Here is a 21,020-nt window from a genome sequence, read left to right on the forward strand (position 1 = left end):
GATAGTAGAGGATAGGAAAGGCAGCAGAATACAACAGACACTAGTATGGCAATATGTAAATCAATGGATGTGTAACTGATGTGATTCTGCAATCTGTATACGGGGTAAAAATGGGAGTTCATAACCCACTTGAATCAAAGTGTGAAATATGATATATCAAGAACTATGTAATGTTTTGAACAACCAACAATAAAAATTTTTTAAAAAAGTATTTATCCTAAAGAATTAAAGTCAGCCTACTCTTAGTGATGGGGGTATATCCATGTTTACATTAGCAGAATTTACAATAGCTAAATTATAGAATCAGCCTAGTTGACTTTCAATGGATAAATGAATAAAGAAACTGTGCTGTATATATAGAATGGAATTTATTGAACCACAGGGAAAAAAAAAAACAAAATTATGTCATTTGAAGGAAATGAATAGAATTTGTGAACACTTTGTTAAAAGAAATAACTCAGTGGTCATGTTTTTTCTCTTATGAAAAAAACTTCAGAGGAAAAAAGGCAGGGCATTCTCATGAAAATAAAAGTGAGATGAGTAGAGGAGGGAATTAGAGGAGAGAGGAGGGAAGAAAAAGGAGAGGTACTAGACAACTAAATTGACAAAATTATATTATTATATTATGTGCATGAAAAATATGTAACAAGGAATCCCACTCGTATATTATTAGAATGCGGTAATAAGAATACTTCTACTTGTTTACTAAAATAAAAGTTCCTTTTCTTATGCACATATATGAGTACACCACAATGAATCTCAATATTGTGTACATCCACAACACTAAGATATTAATTAGACTAAGTATATTCCATGCTTGTATAAGCAGATCAAAACATTCTACTGTTATGTATAACTAAAACGAAAAAATTAAAAATTCAATAGAAAAAAATTAAAGGTCCTATTATAATTAAAAGACAATAAAGACAGCAATTACACTTAGACACAAAAAAACACATACAAATTCCCTGACATAGGGACCTCTGGAAGATTAATTTTATGTATCAGATTGACACATAAAATATTTTTTCCAGGTACTTGGTCAAACACCAGTCTAGATGTCACTGTAAAAGCATTTTCCATAATAAATAAATAAATAAATAAGTACATTTTGAGAAACCAGATTGAACTCAGAAATTATGTGACTAAGGCTGAAGGCCTTAATAGAAAAAGACGAAAGTCTCCCAAGAAATAGGGAATTCTAAATCTAGTCTGCCATCAGACTTAAGCTACTATAGCCACTCTTCATAGGATTTCAGCCTTCCATCTTACCCTGAAGGTTTTGAGCTTGTTAGCCCCCACAATAGCATGAGCTAGCTCTCTTCCCCCTCACCCCCCACAGATTCATTCTAGTCACTCTGTTTTTCTAAAGAAACTTAACTAATGTATTTAAAAGAGTGATTTGCAAAATTACTCATACACTTGAAAACTGTTTCAGAAAAGAGTAGACAGATACATAGTTTTATACAAGATAGCGTGGTAGAGCTATTTTCTTTGGGGTCACAGCCAAACTACCTTACTAATTTTATCACAGTTGAGAAAAATGAAGATTAAATATATGCCATTCTCCTTCTCTACTTAAATCCTAGTTTGAGTTGGTAAATATAACTGGTCAATGAGGGTGTGTGTGTGTGTGTGTGTGTGTGTGTGTGTGTGTTTATATATATATATATATCATCTGTAAGAAAATCAAAACTTCATCCACTGGGCATATATGGTTCGGTTGATTATGCTGGACAAGGGCTAAAGACTGGAGACTTCTCTGCTTTTCTCCCATGTTGTGTGCAATAACCACCTGTCAATCTGGTGTTTATCATAAGCACTCAATCACACATGCTGAGTACATTCACCCCTGCCCCACTTTCCCAAACTCCAACCCCACACTTACAAACTCACCTACACTCCTTACACAGTGTTCAAGGAAAATGTCTGCTCCACTCTCTGCACTACTCATTAGAGTGGCCAGATGAAGCATTCTGGTTGTAGCCTTTGTGACAGGAAAAAAGTGTAAACTGTGTGTGGGTGACTGCAGTTAGGATGAGAAGCCGTATATGGAAATATATAGAGACAATAAAAGCAGCTGCCTGGCACCAATTGCAATAGAAAGGCAGCTGCTTTCTCTACAGTGAGGTGGAGCAAAGCTTACTCTTGGGCAGCAGTTGTTACTTCAATAATAATGCCCCAGGCTAATTAATCCCCCATCATCTCCACAATTATTTGGAGAACAAAAGGAAAATGGCTGAGTTTCTCCCTGGATCAAGGACACACATAATGAATTTCCTTCTTTGAATGGTTCATTCCTCAAGATAGCAGACATGTTCATCTCAAAAACAAATGATCTTACACTTGATGAATAGCAGCTAATTGTACTTGGAAAAGAGAAGATGGACCACCACACAATTTTTTTGAAAGTAGTAATTGTGGTCATTAATTTAGGAGTGGAGTCACCTCACATTGTTTTTTTTTAAGGTTTCATACTATTTTGCTTTATGAGTCTTTATTTGTTCGTTATTATTATTATTTTATTTATTTATTTATTTTTTGCAGCGCAGGGAACTGAAGCCAGCACCTGGCACATTACCACTAAGCAAGCACTTTACCACTAAGCTACATCCTCAGCCCTATAAGGAGTCTTTAGGTTCTTCATATTACAATTAAGATCTTAGGCAGGGAGACTGTCATTCTTTCGTCCTTTCACTTTAAATATTTTTAAGACTTAATGCTCACTTTGGGAACAAAACACATAAAATGCTAGCTTTTCACACTGCATAATTGTAGTCATTTTATGTTATATTTAGATACCTCCTATTAGGAAGAAGTAACAAAAAGAGAATTATTAAGCGATGTTCAAAGGCCAATTCTCATATAGTCCCCACCCTGGTGGTTTTGTGAAACTCAAGTTATTATCACCTCACCAGGCTAAGGGAATAGCAGGAAATGGGTATAGAAAATAGTGACCCAGGTCTATGGAGGTGAATGTTCAGAAATGCCCATCTTAGCTCCTGGAATCCTTAAAGGGAGAATTTCATTAAGTAAAGGCAACCTTTCAGTATTCCCTAGACTAAACTGTGAAACATTTTTGAAAAGCAGAAAATCCTTATTTATGGTAGGAATGTTTGAAATTCAAAAGATAAATGCCATTCAGAATGCAAGTATGTTCTAGGTATCTAATATGTAATGGGACACAGCTGTAATAACAGCCACTGAAGCAGGGGCCTCCCTATATCATGTCATTAGTTGACTTGTTATAAGCCGATCTTCTAGCCCTTTTTATAAGGGCCACTGGGGTAAAAAATAAATATATCATGTACTGAACATCTGTGGTTTTGTCACAAAGCGCGACTCAGATCAAATTTCAAGCTGTATCCTAGGCTATACATAATACCCTTTAAAAAGTGATGCTTAACAGAAAGTATAGATTAGGAACTCAAAGGTCTTTATTTCCAAAGGGCAAAGATATGAGAAGACCTGGACTGTGCCTTGGATAACACAAAGGGCGACTCTTTTCTCACAATCCTTTATTTATTTATTTATTTATTTATTTATTTATTTATTTATTTATTTATTTATTTTTAGTTCAAAATATATGGACACTTTAGATAAGATTCTGAAAGTGGGTATTTTGTATGTGAGATGTTAACTGAGAAAAGAAAATACTAAATACTCAATTTATTAACTTAGTGAGCTTCCATAATTGTGAAACAACATTTAAGTACATGCATTTATCAGCAGAAATTTCTGCCTGAGACTGTTTTTTTAATATATCTATCTGATCATATAAAAAGTTATTATTTTCATATTTTTCTTTGGTCAGATAACAAATAATGGATTCTCCTTTCAAAGTATCCATGAGAAGTAAATTAACTATTTGAAAGAAGAAAATTCTACCATTTATAAAAATTTACAAGAAGCTTGATTTTGTAGAGAGGGCAAGGGTGAAGAGAAGGAATCCAGATAGAAGACATTTTCAATAATGTAGACATGACACAATGTGGCTAGGTGGTGCAATGGATTGGGTAAGCACATTTTATAGAATGTGCTGGTGGAGCAAATGCAAGGTTTGAGTGAAAGAGAGGAGTCTGATGACTTCAATGGCTGTTATCTCAATTATCTCAATGACTGAAAAAGATGGAGTTGCCCTTACCTAAAATAATGGTCTGGTGCTTTTTCGTGCCATACTGACCCTACCAGCATGTTATTATTGGTAGCAGGCAGTGTAATACTAACTCTGTTCCAAGTGTACCCTTGTAATTGATGAAAGAGTCTTAGGCTTTAGATAGACAGATATTTCTTATATAATTAGTCCTATTTTTCTAGTGATATTAATTTTCTATCTATAAGAGTAAACTTACTTCAAATACATTACTGAATAAAAAATGAGGCTTAATTTAAGTATATTGTTAAGTTACAAGAGTCTTGGTGATATCTCAATGAAGCATCATTGATAAATGAATAAATTTGGAATGAAAGCAGCAAGGTGTTTACCAGAAATTGGGAAGTTCTGGTATGTTGCAAAGACTTGGGTTTGAATTCTTCTCAACCACTAAGTTAGATAAATGGAGCTACTTAACTATCTTCTTGAAAAACAATTCTACTGTACATAATGGCAATAATACAGAGTGGAGTAGGGACTAATGATATCTATAAAATGTCCAGTACAGAGTTTGCAAATACCTAATATTCCACACTTGGTTGCTACATTAAATAATAAATATTTTCATTTTGTTCTCACTCAGTAGATACTTAGGTTACTAGGACAATCCAAAATATATATACAAATAATTATATAGTATCAACTGCCCAAAGGTTTATCTGTACCCAAAATACATGCAAATCAGACTTATTCTATTATATAGAATTTCTCTTCTCTGATAGATTTCTTTTTTGGAAACTCATTTCAATAGTTTTTTTTTTTTACTTTACTCTTAAGAAAATGAGCAATATCTTTTAAATTTTACAATAGACAGCATTTTTAAACATAAACTTTCTAACAAATATTAGCAGACAAAGGAGTAAAATCTGAGTCACTACTATGCTATCAGAGTTAATTCATGGATGTGTTATTGAGAACTATGATTATTCATAATTACAATGTTTATTATGAACATGTCTAAAATTTCAACAATTTCTTCATCTGAAATGAAGAGTGACATTCATGATAATTACTATTAGTTATATTTTAGTTGCATTATTATTTACTATATTTCATATGGTAAAGGTCTATAATTTTTTAACTAAGTAGAATATGTTGTTCCATATTAATAACAGAAACCTTGGTTTATCAACAGGGTAGAGAAATAGTTAAATAAGCAAGTCTGGTGTGGAGTGTTTCATTATAGATGTTTAAATATGTGTTCTTATGCAATTACTTAAGATCCCACGTTTTGACTTAGTGCTTTCAAAAGATCAGATACATTCAATTGGAATGACCATTAAACAACACATGCAACTATGATTTAACTTGTACATAACTTAAAGCATTTCATGTATTTCCCTTCTACCTCTTAATGAAGTTCTTTGGGATGCAAAACAGACCTATTACATATGATATTAAAAACCAGTGCATATAGACCATGTGTAATAAGTAGGTTTTGTTTCTAGCCATTAGTAATGGCAGAAAATAAAGAAAACTTTTATATATGATTTGGTTTTATCTGTAAATTCAAAATAAATCTATTTCCTTGGGTGGCTTCTTTGGGCTTCTGGTGCCTGTTGAAGTCTCCTGGCAGCTGGCCTTGCCTGCTTTTTCATGGCCAAACCAATCAATTTCATGCTGGGTTCTTAAAGTCTCTAAGATCTCCTGGACTGGGGGCTCCTTGAAGATAGCAACCACATCTTAATCATCATTGTGTCCACAGCGCAGCTAACACAATAGCAAGCTCAAACCAAGTGCTCCATTAATGCTCAGGAAAAGGCATGGGGGAGGATTAATCAAGTGTGATATTTATTGCCAGGGAAAACCAGGAGTTATCCAAAGTTATTTTGATCTTTGAGAGTGCATTTGTTGATAAATGTTCTCTATATTCATTAAAGATTCAAACTACCAAGAATTGATCACTTAGTAAGTAGCCAGGGCCATATGAAGTACTTCCATATGCATTTGTTCTTGTCTTCACAACATCCCAATGTAGATGTGATCATTATTAACAAAATGAGATGGTTAGGAATAAAACTACTCAAGCTTAAATAATTTACTTAAAAATAGAGGCTTTTTTTCCCTCAGTACTCTTAAGTTTCATAAACTTTTGAGGAATTTACTCTTTAGACTTTTTATTCCTAGTTGAAAAAGACACATAGATAACATGCACAAACCTACAAACATACACATATACACATATAAATATTGAGTGACTGTAAAACCTTGTTTTTCCAGTTGTTTTATATTAGAATTTTAATAAACACATCTATCTTGTACATATCTGGATAACAATTGATGAAAAATAGCTTAGAATAGAAACATATCTCAAATAAGATTGATGAGATTCATTTTTTAAATGTTTCAGAAATGAAATTTCAAATTAAAACAAATTATTCTACCATGTGAATTCAAATCAAAAAGTAAGTATGCTTTGTTCTAAAATGGTCCTTTAGTAGGAGTTAATGGAACAGTAGACAATGTATGTCAGATATCAACTATGAAAAGCCTTTTTAAAAACATTGTAGTAGAAAGAAAATAAAATAGGCTTTATTCATTGAAACTGACATAACGTTGCTTCCTGGCATGCTGTGAATCTCTATAAATAACTGCAGCTTGTCCTCTTCCTTAGAAGATATACCCAAAATTACCATCCCCAGATGAAAAAGGATGATCAGACTCTGTCCCTCTAATTCAAATAGCTTGATGAACCAAACAGAAGTTTATGATGCAACATTTTTCTTACGAAGTCTCTGGTGAAAATGATTATTTTCAAAGGATATTTTTTTCTTTTTGGAATTAAATTTACTAGAATGTACTTTAAAATAACAATAGCAATAACTGACAGTCTAATGAGTTAAAGTAAAAGGTTAGTATTTCTTAAGTAATTGAAAAGTTTTTGCCTTCTGTTTCAACATGATAATGGTAAATATTTATTATTTTAACTCTTTTTTTTTCTAGATTTATTCTCACAATATTATTTTGCCATCTGGTTTTTCCCTATACCTCTGTCTGCCACTTTAATCTCTGCAGACGTCTTTTTCTTTATTGTTCCTTTATTTGCTTTTCTAATCCCTTTATGTAATGGGTGCATTGGGAAATCTCAGAAGTTCAGACCAATATATCCAAATTCTTAATTTTAAAAAAAGAAACTCTATTTTCTCCAGACATGGCAACATCATCACAATTATACAGGAGGCAGAAAGCAATAACTTATTTAAGGAAATCTCAGTTACTTATGCCTCTCATTTTATTTAGTGTTCATAACAATGTGTGTATGGCAATTACTATTGCATTCATTTAAAAAAGGAATAAACATAACAGTAAGCTTAATCTAATAGCTGGTTAAGTTCATATTTAAAAAAAATTGGGATGGAATCTATAAGCAAATCAAATTTTAAAATGCAAAAAATATGCACCTCACTATTAAATTGGAACACCTGGATTTACCACTCAACTTTTATTCTGCCCAATTTCACTCTGACTCTTAAACACAGTTTTCTTCCCATTATATTTGCTTCAGTTACAGGTAAATGATGAATTATTTTTCCATGAGCTTGTGATAGTTTGCATTAACTACTTTCCCTAGAATATGAAGAAAACTTAGAAGTGATAAATCTGACTGGCCATCATAGCTGACCTATCCCGAGGTCCAAATCAAAGAGCAGGGACATAGATGAAACTTTACCTCTTTTTAAAAACTTGTTCTTATTAGTTATACATGACAGTAGGATGTATTTTGACATATTACACATATATTGAATATAACTTTCTATTCTTCTGGTTGTACATGATCGGAATTACATTGGTTGTATATTCATACATGAACAAAGGAAAGTTATGTCCAATTCAATCTATCTTTCCTATCTCCATCCCAGCTCCTTTCCCCTTCATTTCCCTTTGTCTAATCCAAAATATTTCTATTCTTCCTTACCCACCCCTCCTGTTTATTGTGAGTTAGCAACCACATAATAGAGAGAACACTTGACCTTTGTTTTTTTGGGATTGGCTAATTTCACTTAGCATGATATTCTAGAACTCTTCCTACTCAATCTAACAGCTCTCCTTTGAAGCTATTTCTTGAACAGTATCGTGACCAAAGATAGAATTTTTCTTTTTTGTTGGCTCCTTATAATTAATTTTCTCTAATGCAATAAAAATGACAGACAATCAGAGATTATTTCTGGATAATAACAAATTGCCACAAGAAATGCTCTCAAATTAACATCAGTAATAGTAAATAAAATATAAGGCTATTTTATAATTTTGAGAATTATTTTGTTCAGTTTGGCAAGAAATAAAGCAATTCAGATTTTGAGCCCTTATCAGTAATGCTCCAATCATATGAAATCTTAATTAAAAAAACAAACAAAAACACACATGATCTGTGTGTCAAGAGGTCAAGATTTCCCATTAATATAATATATTTTTATATTTATTTTTCAGAGTTACTTGATTTTGTGCAAAGCGTCTCCTTCATGAGCCATGGCACTATGGTTTGACTATGGATAGGGTTCCCCAAATATATCAAGGTAAGGTTGCCAGCATTGGGAGATTCTGTGGACCTTTAAGTTGTTGGGCTTACTGGGAAGTCCTTAAGTTAAGGGGACCATACACTTGAAGGGCTCTGTGGTACCCTGGTCTCTATCTCTCTCTGTTTCCTGAATGGAAGTATGAATCTTGATCTGACAGGGTCATACTTCTATGACCTGGCATGATGTGCTGCCCTTATCAGAGGGCCAAAACAATGAGTCAGCCTGATCTTGAACTTGAACTCCAGAATTGTGAGCCAATGAAGTAAATTGTTTTTACTTCATAAATGGCCTAACAGAGGTATTTCATTATAGTAACACAAAGCTTACTAATATTCATAGGAAAAGGTAATTGCTAATAGTAACAAGTAACAGCTTTCAAATTCTGTAGTCACAGACAAGACATTTATCCACTATGGCCATATAAAGTTATTGTAAGAATAAAGGTACATATATATGTACATGACTTTAATGCAGTGCTCCTCATATCAAGAGGAGTTAAATCACCAACTTTTACTGATGAAGGGTAGAAAATGTGAACTCCTCATCCTTCCTTGGCATTCTTTTGCTTGAGGTGAATGTTGTGGAATTTCAGCACCCCTGCTTACCGGGATGCCTTACCTCACTGTCCATGTAGTTTATATACTTATGACAAACTTATGACAGATGGTCATAGAGTCCCTTGAGGTAGAAGTGTATTTATTTTTTAACTGCACAGTGGTACTATATGGAGATAGTATTATAAAGTCAGAATACCAGGCCACATAATAATTATTAAAACTGAGGAAATACTTTTGGAGATGTTTAAATACAATAAAGAATTTATTACCATAGAGTTAGACAAGTGGTAGTCAGATTTTTGTGTTTGGGAACAGAAAATCTTTTCCTTCTAAATACTTGTACTTATTCAATTTCTCAATATTTTACATATAATGCAATTATTACCTAAGTGTTATATTTAAGATAATCTTAGAGTTATAGAGCATAGTCAAAAGATAAATCATGACATTTGGTGCATTTTAAGACTAAAACTGTTCTGACTGGGAGAAATAGAACGAGAAAGATTTCTGTAGAATAAACTATTTTGCTTTTGGAAGAATAGAGTTTAGATAAGACGAATTAGCACTCAATGGCTATTGCTTTCTTAATCTCTGCTGGCTGCAGTTAATGTATTTCCTACTCTAGCCGATTTGGAAACACCTTTAAGAGGGGCTGCACTTGAAAAAGTAAAAATATACCTCCACCACAGGTATGCTCCATTAGTATTATAAGGCTTAGAAATGAAGACTGGACAAGCACTCAGTTTAGATTTTGGAAGCTCCCAAACTGTCCTTTGCTCATATTCTGTATTGGTATGGCTGTAAGCTCATATGAAGATTTTGGATAGCTGTCGTATTTTGAAGGGCAATATATGGTTTTACTTCTCTTTGGCCTCTTTCTCACCCTCTGTGCCAGGATATGAGGCTGAAAGGCATCATTAACATGTTAAATGATGTCACATGCTTTAGAGACACCATGATACATCCATGCAGAGTGATATTCCCAAATACACAGGTCTCTGCCTAGATTTCAAAATGGAAAGGCAGAAACTAAATTATCTTACAAGTAAAATGCACTGAGCAAATTATAATGTATATATTCACTTGCAATCTCTAGGCCAGATTCATACCTCACTTGTTGAGAGAAATAAAAACTTAAAATTGTAATTCCTAGGATTTATTACTCATATAAAGAAAGAGGGAGGTAAAGAAAGCATCACACTACATTGTTGAAGTCACATGATCTCTACTAGTTTGTGAGTGAACTTTTTACTTTTTCTCTTTAGATATACATGACAGTAGAATATATTTGACATATTATACATACATGGAGTATAATTTATTCTAATTAGGATCCTGTTCTTGTGATTGTACATGATATGGAGTATCACTGTGGTGTATTCATATAGGAACACAGGAAAGTAATGTTTGATGCATTCCACTGATTGTAACTGTGTTTCAATCTTCAGGTTTGCTACCATGATATTACAAAATGTTTTCCTTTGTTTTCTGAAATAATTCATGCTGACACTTATGGTGTCTAATTTTGTTCTAAGTTGCATAATTTTGTAGGAAAATCCACCACTACAGGGGCCACATATGGTTTTAATACCAGATTCAGCTGAATGCTTTTTCCAACTTTATTCTGAAATGTTGACTTTTCAGAAATGCTAAAGCATTGGTGGTTGTCTTTGACTTGAGATTATATATATTTGTCACATATATTTATGCTATTTCTAAATTTCAAGAGCATATAATGGATGATCTTTTGCTCATTGAAATAACAGTTCATAAAACTAGGTGAGAAAGGTTCTAAAATTATTTTATATGATGAAAAATAGCACATGGTACCCCATTAATGTGTATAGTTTTTTGTGGTTTTATATAACAGTTAAAAATAAATTTGAAACATTTTTAAACTTGAAAAAAATGTATTAATTGATAAAATTATATTAGTAACAAAGTTATGAATTGTAGTCCAGAATGATAAAATGCAAATTAAAGAAAATTAGAATCGGACCTCTAGTTCAATGCTTTCATTCTGTGGATAGCAATTTTTGACCAGAAGAAAGGAGAGGGTTTGTAAGACAAAAACAAGGGGTTTGTCTTTGATCCTTAAATTAAGTGGAGGACAGAGATTATTATAACTAAAGCCAAGAACATGAATGCTTTTATTACATTCAGTAGTCTCTAAGATGCTACCTTCTTTGCATAAACTAATGGTTTTTCCATAACATCTAAATAAAATTAAGTCATGTCATCTTTGTTTAAAATGATAGCATTATTTGCAGATCATTTTTGAATAGAGCACCAATTGTGAAATTCCTAGAGTAATATCAAGCACCTGAGAGTTCATGTCAATAAGTATTTGTACCCTGTCCCTTCATATTTGTTATCTGACATGAATTTATAGAAACATATTTACTTATTCATTATTATGGATAGAAACTATATTACAAATAAAAACTGGAGACAAACAGATATTAATTTGGTTTTGCCACAGGGGGATTAGTACAACAATTGACAGAAGTTGGCTAATATTTGCAGATGCAATCCTAATATAGAGCAAAGCTAATATCTTGATTTTGATAAATTTATTGAGGTTATATAAGCTTGTCAAATTTTTAAAAGAAATTTTGAATAAAATATTTAGGTGAAAATGGTCATAGTCTCTTCAAGTAACTCTCAAGTGGTTCAGAAATAAGAAATATCAATTTATAAAAAGAGATGGGGGAAAGATTGATAAAACAACTCTGATAAATATTAATTTTGGGAAATTTTGGCCAAAGGTAGATTGATATAATGTGTGCTGTTATACTATTTTGTAATGTTTTCATACCTGTGAACATATAAAATTTTATGAGGTAAATTGCACACCTGTGTGTAGAATTTCAATAAAATAAATTTTTTAAAAAGGAAAAGTTAATTCATTCTGGAAAATTGTTGGGGTTAGGACAGCATTCATAAAATGGTAGGGGGAGCTAAAATGGAATTTTAAAAAATATAAGAAATGTGCTTCTCTGGAACCAAAATTTCAAAGGGAAAGAGAGAAATTTTAGAAAAAGAAAATATTGGGGTGATATACAATGATACATATACAAGGACCCAAAGAACAAAGAAACATGTCTTTTGACTAATACACATTGAAAGAAACATGGTGAACTTTACCTAAGACTAAAGAAAGCTAAAGCTGTTTGTTCATTTAACTGCAGAATTCCAAGACAAAAAGTTTGAGGACTGGCAGTACCTCCATTTCAATGATTTTGAATCCAAGTAAAAAGGTCAAAATTTCCTGAAGCTTATTTTTTGATGGAATTTATCACTCCAAAACTATAAAATATTATTTTAGAGTTGAAAATAATAATTAAAGATAATACTAATATTAATACAATGATTCTTCATTCTTTGATAATAATTCAGTCACTCAGTTGCAAGAATTGTACTTAATTGGCCCATCCCCTGCTTCTTTTAAGATCAAGCTACTTAAAACATGCATTAAATGAGGGTACACTTTCTTCCATGAACAATGTTAATCTCCATTCAATATCCCACCATCTAATTTTCAATTTGCTTTTTTTTCATGCCCTTCCAGGCTTATTTCCTTTTACCACTCAAGAAGACCCATCCTCTCTTCACAGTGTAGTCTTCCTGTAATGCAGGGAACTCAGCTCAAAGACTTTGACATGTGTACATTTTTTTCCCTTTAAACCTGTCTAATTTATTTCTAGTTTGCAAAATATATCTTAAGTCTGCTCTCTGAAAATTTTCCCTAAAATCCTTGAACTACCACTTCTTAATTATATAATTACATACAGTTTTGAACAAACTTGATTCATTCAAATTTAAAAACTGTATTTGGATTGTGATTTCCTATAAGACAGAAATATATAATATATGGATATAAAAGAAGCACTTCAACACATCTTTTGAAGGAACACCTGAACCTGCAGTACTGAGTCCGGAACACCTGTGCTACCCCCGTGGACTGGAACACTGCACTGTGGTTCCCTATCCACAGACCAGTGGCTCCATCCAAACCGCCTCCATCTTAGGACATTGCCACCACTGCAATAGCCCTCGCCATGTTAATTTTATCCCGGAACAACAGACAGGGCCAGGAGGCAACTGATCATTGAGGTACTGAATACCACAGTGCAGCATCACTGAACAGGCTGCCTAAAGACATTGCACAGTCCATCCTTCCAGTCACACTTCTGAAAGCAGTTGCCTTCATCTTGGGACACTTCCACCACCATCTTGGGTTACCTCCACTTCTACCTTTGCCATCTTTACTTTGGGAAGCTTCCATCTTGGGACACCAACTGGGTCTGGTACCTATAGGTTTCATGTTATTGCCACCACCAATTAGGGAAGTGGCCACTTCCATCTAAGAACAACCACCAGGACCTGGTAGACCATCACCAAGTCCCTGTGGGCTCTATTGCACCAGAGCACAAGACATAAAGAACCAATAAATGGTATGGATTCAAACTAAAAAGCTTCTTCTCAGCAAAGACACAATTAATGAGGTGAAAAGAGAGCCTACATTTTGGTAGCAAATTTTTTTTTCACACACACGTCAGCTAGAGCACTAATTTCCAGGATATATAAAGACCTCAAAAAACTTAAAACCAAAAAACCAAACAACCCAATTGATAAGTGGGCTAAAGGGCTGAACAGACCTTTCTCAGAAGAAGATATATAACCAATCAACAAATATATGAAAAAATGTTCAACATTTCTAGCAATTAGAGAAATGCAAGTCAAAACAACTCTAAGATTTCATTTCACTCTAGTTAGAATGGAAAGAATACAAACAACAATAAGTGTTGGCAAGAATGTGGGGAGAAAGGCACACTCATACATTGCTGACGGGATTGAAAATTGATGCAACCAATCTTAGAAAACTTGGAATGGAAACACCATTCGACCCAGCTATCCCACTCCTCAGTCTATACCCAAAGGTCTTAAAAACAGCAAGCAGCAGTAAAACAGCCATATATCAATGTTTATAGCAGCACAATCCATAATTGCTAAACTTTGGAACCAATGTAGATGCCTTTCAATAGATGAATGGATAAAGAAACTATGGTACATATGCACAACATAATATTACTTAGTATTTAAAGAGAATAAAATTATGGCATTTTCAGGTAAATGGATGGAGTTGTAGAACATCATGGTAAGAAAAATAAGTCAATCCCCAAAAACAAGGGGATAGGGGCTGGGGATGTGGCTCAAGCGGTAGTGTACTCACTTGGCATGTGCAGGGCACTGAGTTCAATCCTCAGCACCTCATAAATGTAAAATAAAGATGTTGTGTTCACCAAAAACTAAAAAATAAATATTAAAAATTTCTCTCTCTCTCTCTCTCTCTCTCTCTCTCTCTCTCTAAAAACAAACAAACAAACAACAACAACAAAAAAAAAAAACAGGGGATAAATGTTTTCTCTGGTAAGTGGATGCTAATCCATGATGGGGGGAAACATGGGATGAGTGGAGGAACTTTGATGGGGGAAGGGGAGGGGGAAAAGGGTTTAGGAAAGACAGTGGAATGGGAAGGTCATCATTGTCCTAGGTACTGGTATGATTTCACAAATGGTGTGATTCTACTTCATGTACAAACAGAAAAGCAAAAATTTCTGCTCCATTTGTGTATAATGAATTGAAGAATACTGTAATGTGTAACTGATTAGAACTAATAAAAAATACATCTGTTGATCTTTTAATCTTTTTGCAAAAATCTCAGTGAAAGGAAGTGCTGAGCAGTATGATATTTGAATTTAAACTAATATATTTCAGTTCCCACTCTTAACACCAACCAACCAAACCAACAAACAAACAACAACAATAAAAAAACCACCTAATAACCCTCCCCAAAAATGGGCAAAATAATTAAACAGACATTTCTTAAAACATAACAAACACAAATGCCAACAAATACATGAAAATAATGTTCAATATCTTTATCAATCAGTGCAATGCAAAACAAAACCACATCGAGATTTAATCTCACTACTGCCAGAATGCAATTTCTAAAAATACAAATAATAACAACTGTTGCTGAGGATGTGGGGGGAAAATGTACACTCAAACATTGTTAGGATTACAAATTAGCACAACCACTCTGAAAAGCAGTGTGGAGATTTCTCAAAAACCTCAACCATATAACGCAGATATGCCTTTCCTTGGTATTTATCCAAAATAACTAAAATTGACATATTACAGTGATACAGGCACATCAATGCTTATAGCAGCACAAATCATGATAGCTAAAATATGGAACCAGCCTTGGTGCCTGTCAGTAGATGAATGGATTAAGAAAATGTGGTATGTATATACAATAGAGTTTTAGTCAGTCATAAAGAAGAATGAAATTATGGCATTTGTTGATAAATAGATGGAACTGATGAACATTATGTAATGTGAAAAAAAAAACAGACTGAGAAAATCAAGAGTGAAAAGTTCTTTCTCACACATGTGGAAACTATAGCAAAGTAAGGGGAAAATACAGGGGGAGACAGTGTTAGATATCATAAAAACAAAGGAAAGATCAGGGGAGTAGAAGGTGACTGTGGGGGAGGGACAAGGGACAGAAATGGGGAGGAAATGTGGAATGAATCCAAGAAAATTACACCAGGTGCATGTACAAATATACCACAGGGAATGCCACCCTTCTGTCTATCTATAAAGTACCAACTAAAAACATGTGAATGAGTAGAAGACAGACTAGTAGAATAGAAGAAGGGGAATAGTGGCGGTGGAAGGAAATGAGGGACTCTGGGGACTGAAATGGAGTAAATTAAATTCTATGTATGTATGATTATGTGAAAATGAAACCAACTATTTTGTATAATTTTAACACACCAACAAAAGGAAAAATAAACAAGTTTATCTTTCAAATGAGTTAATCAATAAATATTAGAGTAATTACAACATGTTAGAAGGCCTTGTTCAAGTCTACAATACAAATGTGACAACTCATGCCCACGTAAAATTTACATTCTCCCTAATAATTGAATTCAATTGAACATAAAGAAGAATTATTAAAATGAGGAAATTATTACTGGTTTTTGGGTTGGAATTGATATAGACTAAGAAAAGAAATCAGACTTCAGGATTCAAAAGGAAGAGTATGAATGAGAGAACCAAAGGAGAAATAAAAATTACTCTAGGAAAAATCTAATCTTAGATTCAAAACTTAGAAAAAATATTGTGAGATAATGAAGAAGTAGTCAAACAATTTGTAATGTGCACTCTTGTGTGTGTATTGCCATTGACTTATGTGCATTTTCCTCGAGGATGAAGAAAAAAACTACAAAACCGATGAAAAGAAAGGGACAGAATAGTGCTTGTTAAGATGCTAGAAAAAAGGAGATTCTCTCAAGATTCATTAAAGAGTCCAAAATCAATGGGAATTAGTGAGCACAGATGGGAGAAATTAGATTTAGAGAAGGAGGAGATAGATAGCATTTTCTTTTCTGTCTTCAATTTTATGGTCTTAGAATATTAGGAAGAAATAATTATCTTTGAATACTGAGGGAGTAAAGGATGAGATTAGGTCCTGGGAAGGGTGAAGAGGATGACAATCTTTTGCAGAATCCTCTTAAGAAGCCCTGTAATAGTGACTGAGCATCAAGGACTAAGGTTATTGTGATGGGTTGTGGTAGATTGTCCCAGCAAGCCCCTCTTTGTCTCCTAGGCAGTATGCCTTTCTTAGCTTTGTGCCATGAGTCACAGGATGGCAGAAATGAGTAGGGCAATAGGAATTGAAAGTGAAGTTGGGGTTGGGAGGCAATGCAGGAATTTGGTCTCTTGATGAAATATTGGAAATGCTTCTTGAATCTAAGTTTCTCCAGAAGTTGAACAGGTGGGGGGGGGAGAGGTTGGGGATATATGAACTTCAAAATTCCTTAAATTTTTTGTTAGTGTCCCTTCAGCTATTCTGAGAGTTTTATCTGCTATCAGGTAGTGAAAATGGGCAGACTCAATTATGAAGGTAGAGAATTAGCAGATATGGATATTTCACTAATAGAATGATTGTTTCTAGAACTAAAAGACAAATATACCTATTTTAAAGAAACACAAACACACACACACAAAAAACAAACAAACAACAACAAAAAAAAAAACCCTAAAACTAAAACTAAAGGTAGCCATTTACTCCAAGCTATACCCTGGGAGAGGTTTGCTTTGCACTCTCTAATTCTTCTGCTTCTTGTTTGACGGGTGGATTGATGGATATAGTCTTTCTATGGAAGCCATGCTTTTATCACTCGGACACATTTTGTGCAAGTATTGAGAGCTGAGAACTAATATCAGAATTTACAACATAATCCTTTACAATTTAGAAGGAGCTTTATCATATGGTCATCGCAAAGCTTCTACAATGTAATCAAGAGAAAAATCAACAAACTCAATCTCACAAACTAAATTACAAGGGACCCATTCACATTCACTCTTTATATCCATGTCAAAGATAGAGAGACTAGGAGGAATGTAACCACTGTGACATCATATCTGTCACAGCCATATCTTTCTAGTGGTAGGGAGGTTATTTTTCAAGGCTACCAGTCCATTAACCTTCACAAGAACAAGAATAAAGCCAAACAAAGAAACACTCCCAATAGCAATGGCATTGCTTCTAATCCTGCTTATATATCTTACCCTAGGGATTTGAAGATGAAAAAAGACCTCTATCTTCCCAGGCACACAAATTAATACAGACACCCTGAAATAAATGTATCAAATGCCTGTGGTACATATTATAGACAAACTTGGGATGTTTTTAAAAATGGGAATGGGTTCAGGGAGAGTAACCGAGATCATTCCTGCTGAATCTCTGTCTAATGCTGTGATTTGTAACTGGGAGGGCCAAAGCATCAACCCCATTTATTTTTTAAGGTCTTGGCCTACTCTTGGTTGCCACTTCACCTAGATTCATTCACTGTATATATTTGAAGCTATTAGTTTCCAGATAAATGCATTGTCAGAAAGCCAGAGGGGGATGATAAGATAGAAAATAAGGAGCTCTCGCTTGTTTTTATACGGTTCTGTTTGACTTAAGAGATAATTACAACCTAGATTGATGCTCTTATTTTAAGCAAGGTAGTAAATCAGCTTGAAATATAGGATTTGGGAAAACCATTTGCTACATCTCTATAATTTGTTAAAATTCCTGAGTACTCTGTATATGAGAAACCATAGACAGAAGCAAAGTGAGAAAAATACTGGGACTTGGAATCAGAAGGACACGTTTGAATATAGACTCTGATGGGGGTTTTATTCAAAATATCTGTCAAAAGACATGGCAGGGACAGGGACTCCTTAAGAGGAAGGATTGCTAGTGCAGGGATCTGGAGACTCTCCCATGCAAAGATTTATGTTTTTGATTGCTGGATTATGAGGAAGATGAAGCTAGAGCTGAGATAGTGAGTTCAGGGAACTAGTCAACATGTTTGAGAAATTAACCACTATGGATGCATTTCTATACTAACCTGCAGAAGTAAATAAGACCACTTCTCACCATACCAAAACTAGAATGACCATCAGGGTCATTCTAGTGCATATATTCTCCTTAGATTATACTTACTGTGTGCCATTGGTAGTTGAAATAATAACCTTGAGTCAGTCAAGAAAGAGAAATGAACTATAGTGAGTTTTTGGTTCACCATTTGGCTGCTAGGAGACCTGTTTTATCTGACTGGAAACTAGTCTGTATGCTTTCCCTCTGTCTACAGCCACCAGGATACAGTCTGATATTCTCAGAAAAAAAGGACAATTTCTAATGGAGGCCAGAGATACTTCCATAATTTAAGCCAAATGTTTATGAGAAGCCTAGAGTGTACTCAATCCTACTTTATAGGTGAGTCCATAAGGGAGGAGTACATAAAGGAACCTAAGGATCCATTTAAAAGATTCTCTGGGGGGCAACCTTTCTCTATATGACACCCATCCCTGACCTGCCTTTTCACTCCAAAGTATGTTTAAATGCAAATAATACAATTGTGTCTTTCAGTTGAACTGCTTGAAATGAACCTCTAAATATGACATTTATAGCAACAATTATGAACAACAAATACTAGTTTAACTTTACATAAGCTGTGTTGATTACAAAACTGCCTATTCACATATTCATCCCAGTTATCAATATTGAAAAATGATTTTCATATCTAAAAGGGGTATCATTTGTATTTAAATTATCAACCATCTGCATAATTGAAATAATAACAACAAAAACCTTATAAGTAAAATCCATAAATTATCTACATAAAGGATTAAAGAGTGATTGAAAGAGTACAGTTTAACAGCAGCAAAGACAGGAGAAAAGTTGGGAATGTACAAAACAGGAATATGAGATGTTTGTATCCTTGTATAATTTTTCCCTTTGATATTAAAGGGCTTTTGCTTATAATCTGCTAACTCAGCACTTTTTTAATTGGTAAAAAGAATTGTCAGTGGAAAAAGTGGTTGGTGAAATCTGGAATGTAGTCAATCATTCCAGTTGTTTTACACCAAGACCTTTTTCCACTGTGCCTTTTCCCATTTCCATATTTTGAATTTATTTGCACAACTTATCTATTAAATAAAATTGACTTAATTTCTTATTTTTAACTAAGAAGAGCTAAGAATCATAATACTTCAGACTTCTTAGGAGCATGAATAATTATATCAAAAATTTCAATTATAACTAAAGTTATTTACAATTTTAAGTAAGCTACATAATCTCTTTGAACATCAGATTCAATATCTAAGTTCTTCAGAAATTTAAAACTATTTCAAGGAGCCCCACAAGTCCTATTTCAGATTCCCAAATGTTTCATCTTGGCAACCATGGGTATAAACTGATTTTCAAATCACCAAACAACTATAGTTTATTGTCACTTGAAGAATTAAATTGAATTTTTGAATGCACCATAACCATCTAAATACGAGAGAAGACAAAATTTGGGGGTTCTTTCCAATCTTTTTACAGTCTCTGCCAGAGCCCTGCTTGATGTGATATGGTAGGAGTCAGAAGCATCCACATGTACTCACCAGCCTGATTAGTTGTGATGCTGACTGCAGCAAACTGTCGTGGCGGGGAGCTCAGTTTCGATACCCCATTAACGGCATCAATCTCAAAAGTGTAGTTAGTGTGTGCCAGGAGATCTGTCACTGTCACTGTGGTGTTGGTGAGTCCAAACTGTCGAGGGAGGAAGTGGACATTTGGGCTGCATGGCTCACACTGTTTTACATTCCACCCACATTTTTTGCAAATGATGTTGAAGGTAACATCTTTCCGGCCTCCTGTGTCCAGGGGCCAGCTCCAGTCCAGGATAACGGAGGTCTCGTTTATATTAGAGATAACATTCCTTGGTGCGGATGGAGGTCCTGCAAAGTAGTTCAACAAAGATTAATAAGCTTCACTCCTGTTTTCTCTTAAAAGGGAAAGAGATAATTTACAATGGAACTGAAAGAGGTAAATAACCATCCTGTCTTTATTGTCTACTTTTAATTCATCCTTAGAGGATCCATGAGATCATGGACACATGGATTCAAGAGCATTGTCCTCCCCAAGCTATGAATGGGGGAGTTTTGAGTCAAGGTTGAGGATGCATTCACAACGTCCAGCAAAGGAATTTACCACTAAATTCAATACCCCTGTGAATAGTTATGAAAACTTTAGTATTACTTTTATAAATCTTCGTCTTTTTCCCTGTGACCTGTGACCAACATACAGCAAGAGGGAATAGAAATGTAAAAACATAAATCCCCTGCCTATAACCTCCCCTATCCTGTCAAGTATAATGCAAGATCTTATAACAAGATGCA

General features: G+C 34.1%; 1 protein-coding gene across 2 annotated transcripts in view; it reads right to left on the reverse strand.

Annotated features, from left to right (window-relative positions):
* The window catches only part of Epha3 (EPH receptor A3), a 342,712-nt gene that overhangs the window by 99,143 nt on the left and 222,549 nt on the right, over window positions 1-21,020 (reverse strand). For both annotated transcript variants that reach the window (XM_015478632.2, XM_015478631.2), the window contains exon 5: window positions 20,244-20,579. In XM_015478632.2, coding sequence (XP_015334118.1) covers window positions 20,244-20,579 — 336 coding nt within the window. The remainder of the gene's footprint in view (window positions 1-20,243; window positions 20,580-21,020) is intronic.

This window comes from Marmota marmota, unplaced genomic scaffold (assembly GCF_001458135.2).
Source record: "Marmota marmota marmota unplaced genomic scaffold, marMar, whole genome shotgun sequence".
NCBI lineage: Eukaryota > Metazoa > Chordata > Mammalia > Rodentia > Sciuridae > Marmota > Marmota marmota.